This window comes from Mastomys coucha, unplaced genomic scaffold (assembly GCF_008632895.1).
Source record: "Mastomys coucha isolate ucsf_1 unplaced genomic scaffold, UCSF_Mcou_1 pScaffold22, whole genome shotgun sequence".
In the NCBI taxonomy this organism is placed as follows: domain Eukaryota; kingdom Metazoa; phylum Chordata; class Mammalia; order Rodentia; family Muridae; genus Mastomys; species Mastomys coucha.
Window position 1 is genome coordinate 80,765,659 of NW_022196905.1, and position 12,077 is coordinate 80,777,735.

At 43.9% G+C, this 12,077-nt stretch overlaps 1 protein-coding gene across 16 annotated transcripts in view; it reads left to right on the forward strand.

Moving 5' to 3' along the window:
- Positions 1-12,077, forward strand: part of Rufy3 (RUN and FYVE domain containing 3) — a 73,740-nt gene that overhangs the window by 17,604 nt on the left and 44,059 nt on the right. For 4 of the 16 annotated variants that reach the window (XR_004110900.1, XM_031342947.1, XM_031342954.1 and 1 more), the window contains exon 2: positions 11,432-11,485. The exons of 3 other annotated variants lie outside the window; for them this stretch is intronic. Coding sequence is in view for 12 of the 13 variants with exons in the window: in XM_031342947.1 (XP_031198807.1) it covers positions 11,432-11,485 (54 nt within the window). In the remaining variant the exon portion in view is untranslated. Of the gene's footprint in view, positions 233-11,431; positions 11,486-12,077 lie in introns of all 16 variants that reach the window. 9 more of the 16 variants (XM_031342950.1, XM_031342951.1, XM_031342959.1 and 6 more) reach the window with 5 other exon arrangements.

The window sequence follows — 12,077 nt, forward strand, 5'->3', positions numbered from 1 at the left end:
TGTGTGTGTGTGTGTGTGTGTGTGTGTGTGTGTTGTGGTCGCAGCTGACTCATCATGTCTGCCCTGACGCCTCCGACTGATATGCCAACCCCCACCACTGACAAGATCACACAGGCTGCCATGGAGACCATCTACCTTTGCAAATTCCGAGTGTCTATGGATGGAGAATGGCTCTGCCTTCGAGAGCTGGATGACATCTCCCTTACACCTGACCCAGAGCCTACCCACGAAGGTATGGTCAGATCCTAGCAGCTAGTGCCTAGACTCAGCAGGTCCTCATTGTTACAGGGACTGGGAGGGTCAGAGGTGGGAAGACCCTCTTGGTTTGTATTGTCTCTTGCTCAGCTTCCCCAAGCCCCAGCCCTTGTCTCTGCTTACTGGGGAAAAGATTCTTCCCTACCCCGAGGTCTCCTTTCTCAAGATGCTGATGTTCTGTTACAGTTCTTTGTCTCAAAGCCCTTCAAAGGGAACATCTGAGGTCATTTAAACATCAGTTCCTAGCAGATAGGGAAAGAGCTATCAATTGTATTCCTCCTTTAAAATGCTATAGAAATCACAGTGATTCCTAATAGTAAATTAGGAAACCACAGCTGTAGTTATGGGATATAACAAACACAGTAGAAAAGACAGACATTGTTAAACAGGCTACAGAGCACCCAGAAAATATTAGAAAAAGTTACTCTTTGTAAATAATATTTAGTGGAAAAGCAATTTTAAACTCAGTGCTTCAGGACTATGGACTCTTAAGAACGCGTGTCTTATAGAGGTTAAACATAAGTATGGTTGTTCCTGTGCATGAAATCTATAAGCCATTGTTTTTGTAAATGTATACTATATGTGTGTGTGTGTGTGTGCGCGTGCTTAGATACTGTTTACAGTTGCAAGTAAGCTCTGTGATCTCTTGACTTTTTCTAAGAACACTTCCCAAGCTGTAACGTGTTTTTAGCTTATACTCCTCACATTCCCTATGCCAAACTGCAAGTGTAATGGTTTCTCAACACATGTTTATTCTCTTTCAAAAAACAAAGATTAAAGACACAAGTGTGCAAGGAGAAGTCCTTCATGAACATCTATCTGCAGGACAAGTGGATTGTACATAGCAGGTTGGAGTTAGAAGTGACTCCATGTTGTGACCTTGTGTGCAATCCTGTCATGGCTAAGATTTACTCTACGGTCTCCTTCCCAGTCAGATTTGGCCTGAGAAGGTTTTAGAGAGCATCAGGGGCACCAAACAGAAGCAGGCATTTTGTATGTTTCTTCCGAGAAGCGCTTTACTAGTTTTAAGGACGTTTGGCATCTGTCACGGATTCTATCCATTGAACAGCTTCCTTTAGCTGTGGTTCAGAATGTACACAGGGCTGGAGGCCATCAGCTGAAAATCTGTACAATGCCAGTACTGTTTACATGGCCTCCAAAGCTTTAGCAGTATTTGGGGAAGAAAATTACAGTTTGAAGAGACTACCAAGAAGCCTTTTAGCTAGTACCCTTGGCATAATTTGTTTGAAAGAGAATCCCCATTCATTTTGAAAGGTATATTGTGAAATATGACCTTAGTTATAAAATCTAGTTTCTCAGTTTCCTACATAGATTCTATATCCTGGGGATATAGCATATTGACTTTATGTAATTTTCATTATGTCTGAAAGGTCCTACCTCTCAAAGTCATAGTCAAATTTGGTTTCAATCTTCTTTTTCTTTTTTAGCTCCTAAAGTCCTGGGGAGTACACAGCTCCCTACAGATACATACTTTTAGTACTTTGCACATACACTTGCCTCGTGCCTAACAGTCCTGTGGTGAGCACGGGTTTGCTGTTTGTGCATGGAGACATTTGTCATAATACCGTTTGAGTTCTTCATTGAGAAGTGTGCTGCTGCAGACATGAGCAGAGCAGTAAGGAGGGACTGTGAGAAGGGTGCAGGCTGTTAACGGCACGCCCCTTCAGCTAGGGAGTCCTAATGCTATGGTGGGTATTCTGCATTAAATTAGGTGAGAGAAGCAGTTATTTCACATGTTTTTTTGTTTGTTTGTTTGTTTGTTTGTTTGTTTTTTAAAAGTACAAGGCCAGGGAAACGGGGTATAATGTTCTAGAAAACCAGGTTGTACTCCATGGGAGGTTCGTTTCCTTGTTCCATACACTGTCTAAACAGCCATTTGGACCCAAGAAATGTCTGCCTTAATTCTAAAACCCTTGACACCTATTAGATCTAACTGGGTGGTCAGTGATTATAGGCGTAACTAAGAAACTGGAGCTCCTGATGCCTAGACTATGTCCTAGTCGAGTTATACAGAAAAGGTCTGACCATTCAAATCCTAGAGACCCTTCAGTTTCACAAAGAAAAATGAGCACAAGTGTTGTCTTCAGATGCTGTGGTCTCCAAGTCTCTTATTATCTGAACCGGTTCTATACTTCACCATGAGGCTGCCATGAAGAAAGGCCTTTCCAACCACTGCAGTGCTTAGAGAATAAACGCTTGGATTGCCTATCTATGTGCTTGTTAGCATTCAGTATGATTCCCCCATTCTTATGTGTGCTCTCCTTAAAAACTAGCAGCCAATCTAATGGTCAGAGCAGAAGACTGAGTCTACTGGAGAGGAGAGGGAAGGGCCAGGGAATGCTTCTGCACAGTATAAGGCTTGAGCTAGACCTTGAGACATTACTAGATGATCACCACATGAATGTAGAGCAGCCCTTTGCAAATGGTACATTCTGAGCTGTCCCTTGCTGGGGAAGAGCAGGTGGTAAGGAGCCTGCAGGACTGTGTGTGGCACAGCAGGGTGGGGAGCTGAGAGATAACACACTAACTAGTGTGAGGCACCTGGGCTTCACTCAGGGAAAGCTGCCAGGCCTCTAAACCTAGGGATAAAATGAACTTAACATGGGGTAGCAACATTGTAGGTGGAGCAGGAAGACAAAAGCTCCCGCAGGAACCCTAGCCATATCTATGAAAATGATCCAGGTGAAAGATAATGATTCCAGTCCAAAGTAGCAAGAATGGGAGGTTCCCTGATGACAGAGCAGGCTCTGGGGCTGGGGGATGAAAAGGACACAGTGCCTTGGGTGACTGGCAAGGGTTTATCTTCAGGGCCTGAGTTCCTTTCACCAGAAAAGAATGCAAAAGAAAAGGTTTGCTCTCTGGTGCTCATGGACTGTGGCTAACAAAGGAACCATTATCATGTCATCTATTTAACCTTCCAGCCAGCCCCACAGAACCAGGGCCAGATATTAGTCTGTCATGTGATAATCATCCTGCCTCCACCTCTCAAGGGTCTTGATTGTAGATGCGTGCTGATTTAGAAACATACCACAGTGCCATTGAACTCAACTGTCAAGAATGGTCTTTGATTTGTTTGTTTGTTTTTTTACTTTTTTACATTTCTAGAAGCATAGTAGAGGTTAAAAATTAGGACTGGAGAGATGGCTCAGCAGTTAAGAGTGCTGGGTATTCTTCCAAAGGACCCCAGTTCAATTCCCAGCACCCACATAGTGCTCATGCCTGTTTGTAACTCAAACACTGGTGAACATAAAAATAAATTCTATTTTAAAAAGTTGAAAGTAAAGGACTTTTAAACCTGTCACACCCTACATGCCATGGGTCAGGAAACTTGACCAGGGCAATGAGGGAATGAAAGAAGGACAGACACAGACACACGGACACAGAGGCTGACCCAGCTGCAGCAGCCTGGAGCCTCGCTTGTGTATTGTGTACAGCACAGAGGAGAGGTGGCCGTGTACTTGGGAGGTATCTGCAGATGAGCACCAGCTGTAAACAGCCTGGAGGAGAAAGCTGCCGTTGTTAGTCAATCATTTATGAGCCCTGTACTCACAGGCAAAGGCCCTTCCTTCCAGTCCTGAGCTGAGCCCACATCAGCGTGCCGCTGACTCGGCTTCCTCCGCCTCCATGAAGCGCTCTGTGCGTTCAGACTGCGCCATTGGTCTCCTCAGTGCAAAAAAAACTGTCCTGCAGGCTTGTAATTTAGAAATTGTGAGATGAAGTGATGTGCTTTAGAGTTACTTACGCTCCTGTGCATCTGGGTGTCTTGGAGCAGCATTCTTGAAACAAGTCTGTGTGCTTGCTCCATAGTCAGGAAAACAAGAAATAAAACTGTTTTCAGAAACTCCAGTAAATGGCACACATGGGAGACAGGCTAGGTCATTGCCATCATAGTTCCAGGTGTTAACAATAACTTGGCTGTTGTTGGGACCCCATTTATTATCAGGTTGCCCCTGATTATTATTGGCTACCTAACTGGAAACATGTTTTAAAATCTTTTGGTGCCTAAAAGAGAATCTTTAAAGAGTGAAGTCCTGAGCCTTTGTGTTTAATCTGTTGTGAGATTAAATTAATTTTAAGTTAGAAGTCTGAAGTAGTGTTCTACTTTTAGAGAGAAAACAATATATTTAGGTTTACTAGAATAAATAAATAATGTATTTATTGCCTTTACTCTGTAAATTGTTGAATTTTTAGATAGATATGTAAGCTAAATGAAATCTCTAAATTGTCCTTAAACTAAATATCCAGCTTTTGTTTTGTTTGTTTGTTTTTGGGTTTTTTTGTTTTGTTTTGTTTTTTTGTTTTTTTGTTTTTTTGAGACAGGGTTTCTCTGTATAGCCCTGGCTGTCCTGGAACTCACTTTGTAGACCAGGCTGTCCTCGAACTCAGAAATCCTCCTGCCTCTGCCTCCCAAGTGCTGGGATTAAAGGTGTGTGCCACCACCGCCCAGCAATATCCAGCTTTTTAAGCTCATGTTCCTTCTTCCACATTTATACCCTCCTTTATTATTTTGGGGATATTTGTATGGTTTGAGGAATATTTTTAAGTTTCTCTGTTTAGAGCTGCAGAGGTGGCTCAGTGGCTTCATGCTCACTGCACAAGCATGAGAACTGGCACCCACAGAAGAAGGAAGGGTGTGGACACAGTCCCAGTCAGACAGACAGCAGAGAAGGCTTAGCTCCTGAGTCCCGGGATTGCAGGGTTATTGATTAAAACACCCTTCTCAAACACAGAAGAAACATACCATGACAGAATTATTTATTCACTCATTTACTTACTTGCATGTTTTGAGGCAGGGTCTCACAGTGCAGCCCTGGATGGCTCAGGGGGAATTACATCTTCAGGGCAGCTTCCCCTCCCTCCTCTTCTCCCAGGCCCTTCCTCTCCCCTCCTCTCCTCCACCCACTCCTCCTCAGAACACGGGAGGCCTCCCATGGGTATCAGATATCAGCCTTGGCATATCAAGTTGCAGTAAGACTAGGTGTGTGTTTGGAAAAGGGATCCAGAGGCAGGCACTGTACTCAGAGACAGCTCCTGTCTTTAGGAGTCCCACATGAAGACCCAGCTGCACAACTGTTACATACGTGCAGAAGGCCTAGGTCTGCCCCGTGCATGCTCTCTAGTTGGCAGTTCAGTCTCTGTAAACCCCTACAGGCCCAGGTTAGTTGATTCTTTAGGTTTTCTTATACATCTTTGACTCCTTTGGCTTACAAATCACTTTTTTAAAAGGTCTTTTTTATTATTTTTAAATATTTTAAGTAAATCTATTCATGGGTGTGTGTGCATGTGAGTGCAGTTGCTCATAGAGTTCAGAAGAGGGTGTCAAATGTGTAGCTGGATGTATGAGCAGCTTCGAGCCACCTTGCATGGGGCCTGGGACAGTACTCCCTTCCTCTGCAAGAGCAATGCCTGTTCTTCACCTCCAGGCCATCTCTCTAACCTCCAGAAAAGGACACTTGCCCCACAGACTGTTCTGAAAACTTGGGCACTTGTTCATCCATCCATCTCACTTGTACACCTCTACTCCCTGAGGGCGGAGAGTCATGTGAACACATGCAGGAACTGTAGTCCCAAAGCACAAGCTTCACTCTTGATTCGTTTTCAGATAGCTTTTAATTCTTGTTTTATGCATGTGAGTGTCTTGCCTGCATGTATGTCTATGCACCTACCTTATGGGTATGGTGCACACAGAGGCCAGAAGAGGACACTGGATGTCCTAAAACTAGGATTCTAGTTCTAGGACAGGTGTAGGCCACCATGTAGATTCTAGGGGTAAGCCCAGAACCACAAAGTCATCTCTTTATCCTTACATTTCCAGTATTATTTTTCACATTTCTGTTAAAAGTCACAATGACATGCTTATTGGCTGCTATGCCTATGAGCATGCCACTGCCATTCTGTATGGGAAGCACCCAGTGACCAGGGTGTACACCCCAGGATGGATTCAGCACAGCGTTAACTTTGGGAGGAGGGACAAGGCAGTGGCATCTCTCATGTAGCTCAAGTTCCTCAAAGTTGCTCCTCCTTTCTCTTCATGCCAAGTGCTAGGATTATAGAAGGAGCCTCCATCTTGCGTCTACTGCCTTCCTGAGTGTTCAGAAAATAGCACCTGGGGGCTAGAGATGGCTCCGTGGATGAGGTGCTTGCATTGTGAGCCTGGGACCAGTTTGTGTCTCCAGATTTTGTGTTCAGTCTGGGTGTGATAGTAGGCATCTAGTGCCAGCACTAGCAGAGGAAAGATGGGAGGATGGATGGATGGAGCTCTCGGGCAGTCGTTCTAATGGAAACAGGGAGCTCTGGGTTCAGGAGAGTCAGTGTCTCAGAAAAGAAGAGAAAAGAATAGAGGACATCACCCTCTGTCCTACACACACACACACACACACACACACACACACACACACACACCACGCACGCGCGTGCGAACACACATCTTTTGCAATCAGCCCCAGTGGCAGCTAGTCTTAGATTTATATTGTCAGGTTCTCAGAGTAGTGATTATGTGTGCACAAGGCAGTCTTTGTGAAATCCACGTAAGGAGGCCAGGGGCAAAGTACTCTGGACAAAGTTCATCTTTCCTTGTTCTGCCGGGAGAGCAGTGCGGCAGGTCACCCTCCTAGGTAAGTTTTACCACCCTAGCCTCTGGGTTCTATAAAACCCTATGTCTGGATGAGAAATGTTAGTGGCTTTGACTTGTATCCCAGTCCCAAAGCTCCCAGGATTGCTCGAGGACGGCTGGGCCCCTGTAGCCCGCCTGCTGTGGGTAGATTGGTTCTGAGTCTCTCTGTAATGCTGACTGCTCCTGTGGCTCTTTATAGAGCCCCTTCAGTTTACTCTCCACTGACAGACCTTCTGTGTTATCTTTAATTTGCGCCTTATAAGTGGACTGTTTTTGATTAGCTGGTGGTTCTCTTTTGCGACAGTGTCTGGCCATGTTCTCCTGCCTCCACCGACCAAGTTCTAGGGATTCTAGGCATGTTCTAGGGATTCTAGGCATATTCTAGGGATTCTAGGCATGTCTGTGTACACTTGTACCTGCTTCCCTTGTGTGTCTGAAAAAAAATGTATTGATTTCATATGTGTGTATGTGTGTGCGTGTCTGTCTTTTTGTGTGTCTGTGTAAGTGTATGTAATGTGTCATGAGTATGCACAAAAGGCAGAAGAGGAATCAGCTTTGTCAGAGCAGGAGGTAGAGACATTGAGGGGCACCAGGCTTTTTATATGGATTTGGGGACCTGAACTCTAGTCTTCATGATTGCTCTTAAGCACACATCCATCTCACTCCCCACCCCCACCCCTCACCCTATGTAATGAAATGGAAGAATTCACATGAGCCCTTCTTTGGATTGCCAGCTTTAGTATCTCAGATAACCAAAGTCATCCATTCTAATCTCTGAAATATGGATAGTTTTCAAATTTTCATAGCAGTGTTGATGCTTAGATGAAATTGCCAGAGTCCCAAGTGCTGGCTAGGGAGAGAGCAGTGCCAGGGGTGTCCACCGTGCACTCTGCGCCAGGTTCATCTCATTTCTCTTTGGCAGGAGAGTCATTACCGTTACTAGGAAAAGTTGCACATTAAAAGTTATGTATGTGCATGTATGCATATCACACATGACACAGCTTACGTGTGAAGTTTCAGGATAGCCTTTGGGATTGCTTTTTGTCTTCTGGGGCTTGGTCTTAATGTCAAAGGACATTATCCACCCATGCACTGCTGCTGCTGGGTTACTGTGTAGCTTAGGGACAGCAGCTTACCATGCTATGATTAAATATCCACAGGGCTACGTAATTACCTGCTATATTCCTATTCATGAAAGACAAGTAGGCAGGGAAAGAATTTAGTCTGCTATGCTTCCTAATTTGGGGTCCTTATACAGTTCTGTCGTTAACTTCTTGACTTAAAACAGTCTGTGTTTGTACACCCCTTAAAATGTTGTTATAGGCCATTAACATGGTTCCACAGATAAAGACCCTCATCGCTAAGCCTGAGAGCCTAAGCTGGAGACCCACATAGCAGAAGGAAAGAACTGAGTCCAGCAAGTTGTCCTCTGACTTCTACATGTATGCCATGACACATGCACTCACATGTGAACACATACACACATGCATGCACACATACACACACAAATAAATTAATAAAAAGAATATGGGGTTGGCATGCTAGCTCAGTAGGCAGAAGTGGCCAGGTAGGTCTGAAGGTTCAATTCCCAGAAGGCGAGAACTCACTCCACAGAGTGGTCCCTGACTTCAGGCTCCATCTCGATGCATGCATCATACATATATACACAGTAATAATTTTTAAACAACTTTTAAAAACAAGATTACTAAGTTCTATTAAATGTTAACCATGCACTCTAAGTGTTTGCTCTCAGTCGGAGGATGACACTATGCAGGCCATGAGAAAGCTGGGTTTTCTTCTGGGGCAGCCTGAGAAATGGGAACTGAAACTGTTTAGCCAGGAGTGTCAGGAGCTCCCCTTGGCAGGCTGTCCCATTTTCACTATACCTCTGGCACAATTATACATCTATAGCACATTCTTTTTGTGTTTTTGAGTCTGGGTCTCTCTGTGTAGTCCTGGCTATCCTGGAACTCACTGTGTAGACCAGGCCAGGTTGAACTCACAGAGACCAGGGGCCTCTGTGCTGGGATTAAAGGCATGCACCACCATACCCAGCCTACAGCAATTTTTTAAACCAGACCTGTGTACAATATTAGAAGGTCATACCAGTTTGCTTTCTGTTGCTGTAAAAAACCACTAACCAGGGCCAGTTCAGATAGGAAAATGCCTATAACATCACACAAGACGGAGGGGGTCAGGCAGTGTATTTGTCAAGAACCTAGAGAAAGGAGCTGAAGCAGGCTGCTCCCAGGCTTCTTCCGCTTCACCTGCTCAGCCTGCTTTCATACACAACTTTGGGCCAACTACCGAGGAGTGGCACCTCCCACAGCAGCCTGGATCCTTCCACATCCATCTTTAATCAAGGTAATGTCCTCAGGCAGCGCCTACAGGCCAATCTTGTGGAGCCATTCCTCAACTGAGGCTCCCTCTTTCCAAGTTACTCTAGTTTGTATCAAGTTGACAAAAAGTAACCAGCACAGGCATTGAGATTGTTCTCCCTAGTGTGTAAATGTGCATATTCATGCTACAGATTGTTAATACAGCTGTTTACAGCAGGTAAAACATGCTCGAGGTAGAAATGGAATATCTTTAGATAAATCTTTATAATAATATCTTTAGAAAAATCAGGTGCAGGTGTTATACTTGAATGAGTGTATTAAATACTGTTATTGTTGTTTAATAATGTGAATATGTAGAGGTACAACTGAAATAGTTTATAAGGCTGAACATGGTGACATACACCTTTAATCCCATAACTGGGGAGGCAGAAGCAGGTGGATCTCTATAGTCTACATAGTGAGACCCTGTCCCCAAAACTAAGCTGTTTTATAAAACTTTTAGAATTGGGGTTATAAAAGAGTAGCATACCTGTTCTTTTGGGGGTAGTTAGAATACATGCTAGCCACACCCCAGCCCACTATCTATTCTGCAGTAGATTTCTAGGCTGAGTAAGGAGAAGTTAAAGTGAGTTAGGGGACAGCTCCTGACCTCCTGCCAGGCATCTTTACATTAAAAACCAGAACTGAGCATGATGGTGTTTTCTTAAATCCCACCCCATAATCCCAGCACTCAAAAAACTGAGGCAGAAGAATTGCCCTAAGTTCAAAGCCAACCTGAGCTACAAAGGGTGTTCCAGGCCAGCCTGGGGTGGGCTACAGAGTGAGTCCTATAGACATGGGAGGCGGGGCTGGCAGAAACTGCTCTGCATAGGACATGCTGAAAGAGACGTCAGACAGGTGCTTGGTGAACATTGCACATTCCTACCTAGAAATTTGCTTTCCAGATCTTCTGCACAAGTCTTGGAGGAGCTTTATGGTTTTGCCTTTGTAAAGAGAGATTTCATTTTACTAAGTGACAGGTATACTTTTGGTGAATAAAAGGTAAGACTGGGTATCCATCCCTTTAACTGGCAGGTACCATAGTGAGTCTGTACAGCAGTGGCCGCACATAAAACACTTGATCGGTTATAACTAGAACAGCATATCAAATATGGTCACACATAAAGTGTCTTAATCCCAGCTTACCATGGACATTTTTTCTAGGTGACACACTGTCTAAGGGCTCTTTGCATGTACAAGGGGACAGTTTTTAAAAAGTCTCTGGGGACTGGAGAGATAGCTCAGGGGCTAAGAGCACTTGCTGTTCTTCCAGTGTCTTGGCTCCCAGCACCCACATCTAGCCACTTAAGGTACAGTCACCCATAATTCCAGCTTCAGGACTCTTGACACCCTCTTTGGGCTTATGCGGGCACCAGCACATGTGTCATAAACACACAGACACACACATACTTACGAATAAAAATGAAATCCTTTAAAAAGAAGAAAGAAAGGCGAGGGGAGGGTGGAGAGAAGAACAAACTCCTATAAGTAGTTTTCATAAATTTTCCTGACCTGATTTGGTAATAAGTCGTGGTTTGCATTTGCTTTAGACTCCATTATTTAATCTGAATATCCACTCATGTCCTGCAGAAGCATTAATATGTGTGGTTGTGGGTGCTGCTCAACACCTTCCTAGCTAGTTCTTCCTGAAGGTCACCTGACTGTATTGACTTTTAGGTGGCTGATTTTATGTGTCTTTAAAATAGCATCATTTGTCTTTGTTCTATGGTCAAGAATTAGAAATTGTGTTTAGAATTTTTATCATTATTATTTTAAGAAAAGTCAGTCATTTTCATCATGAGATTTACCCTGATTCTAACAGAAAGCTGACTCCCCTGCTTTCAGCTTTAGTGAAGCAATCAAAGTAAGTTCTGAATGGTGTTAATGTGGCACGTGTTTAGACTTGGCTTTGGATTTGGCTTCCAATAGAAGGAAATCTGTGTCGCTTGTTTATGATGTAAGCATACTTGTTTCTTCCCATTGGAAACCTTGAAGTAAAACATTGAGTAATCACTGTAATGCCCCTGCCTCTTGGTGCTGTCCCCAGCCCCTTTTAATGTCTGTGTTAAATGAAAGAATCCCAGGCTTATTTAATAGCGCTTTCCTCTCTTGGCTTGCATGACATTTTATCTTTTCTTTTCCTTTCTTTTTGCCGTTTGCAAAGACTCTTGGGAGGATTTGACAGATTTGGTGGAGCAAGTGCGTGCTGACCCAGAAGGTGCGTGCCACACCAGCATCTTTCGGCTCGTTCTTTTCTGTTTCCTTCTCCTTTCCTCTCTTTCTTTTTAACTTTCTAGCCACCTCTCCATTGTTTTTCATAAGAAGGAGTGTCAGATTTGGGTTTTGTGTACCATGGCAATCACTGAGCAGTCCCTATGCTTGGCCATGAGTAGTGCAGCGTTCCTGTGTGTGCAATGCTCCTCAGGATGGTTGGCAAGACATTTAATGCGGACATTGTTTATTTAAAAGATAAAAGGGGCAATGTTGTAAGATTACATCAAGTTTTTCTATGACTTTTTAAGAATTTACTCACATATCTGTGAGTTTCACAGCAGTCAAAATTAACATCCAGCCTGTTTTGTCAGAGTGTTGAATCTGTAGTGTCTGTTTCAATGGTCTGCGTCAAGATGATAGAAATTGCACATCACTGCCTCTTGACTCTAATGATAGTTATATTAGATGAAATTCTGACACCTGGTAAAGACTACCATTTTACTGTGTCCAGCGTGAGTGTTAGTGCGTTCACAAAGCCGTGTGCTTCCGTCATCACCGTCTAATCCTGTGTTTTCATGCCCCTCAGAAGGACTTCT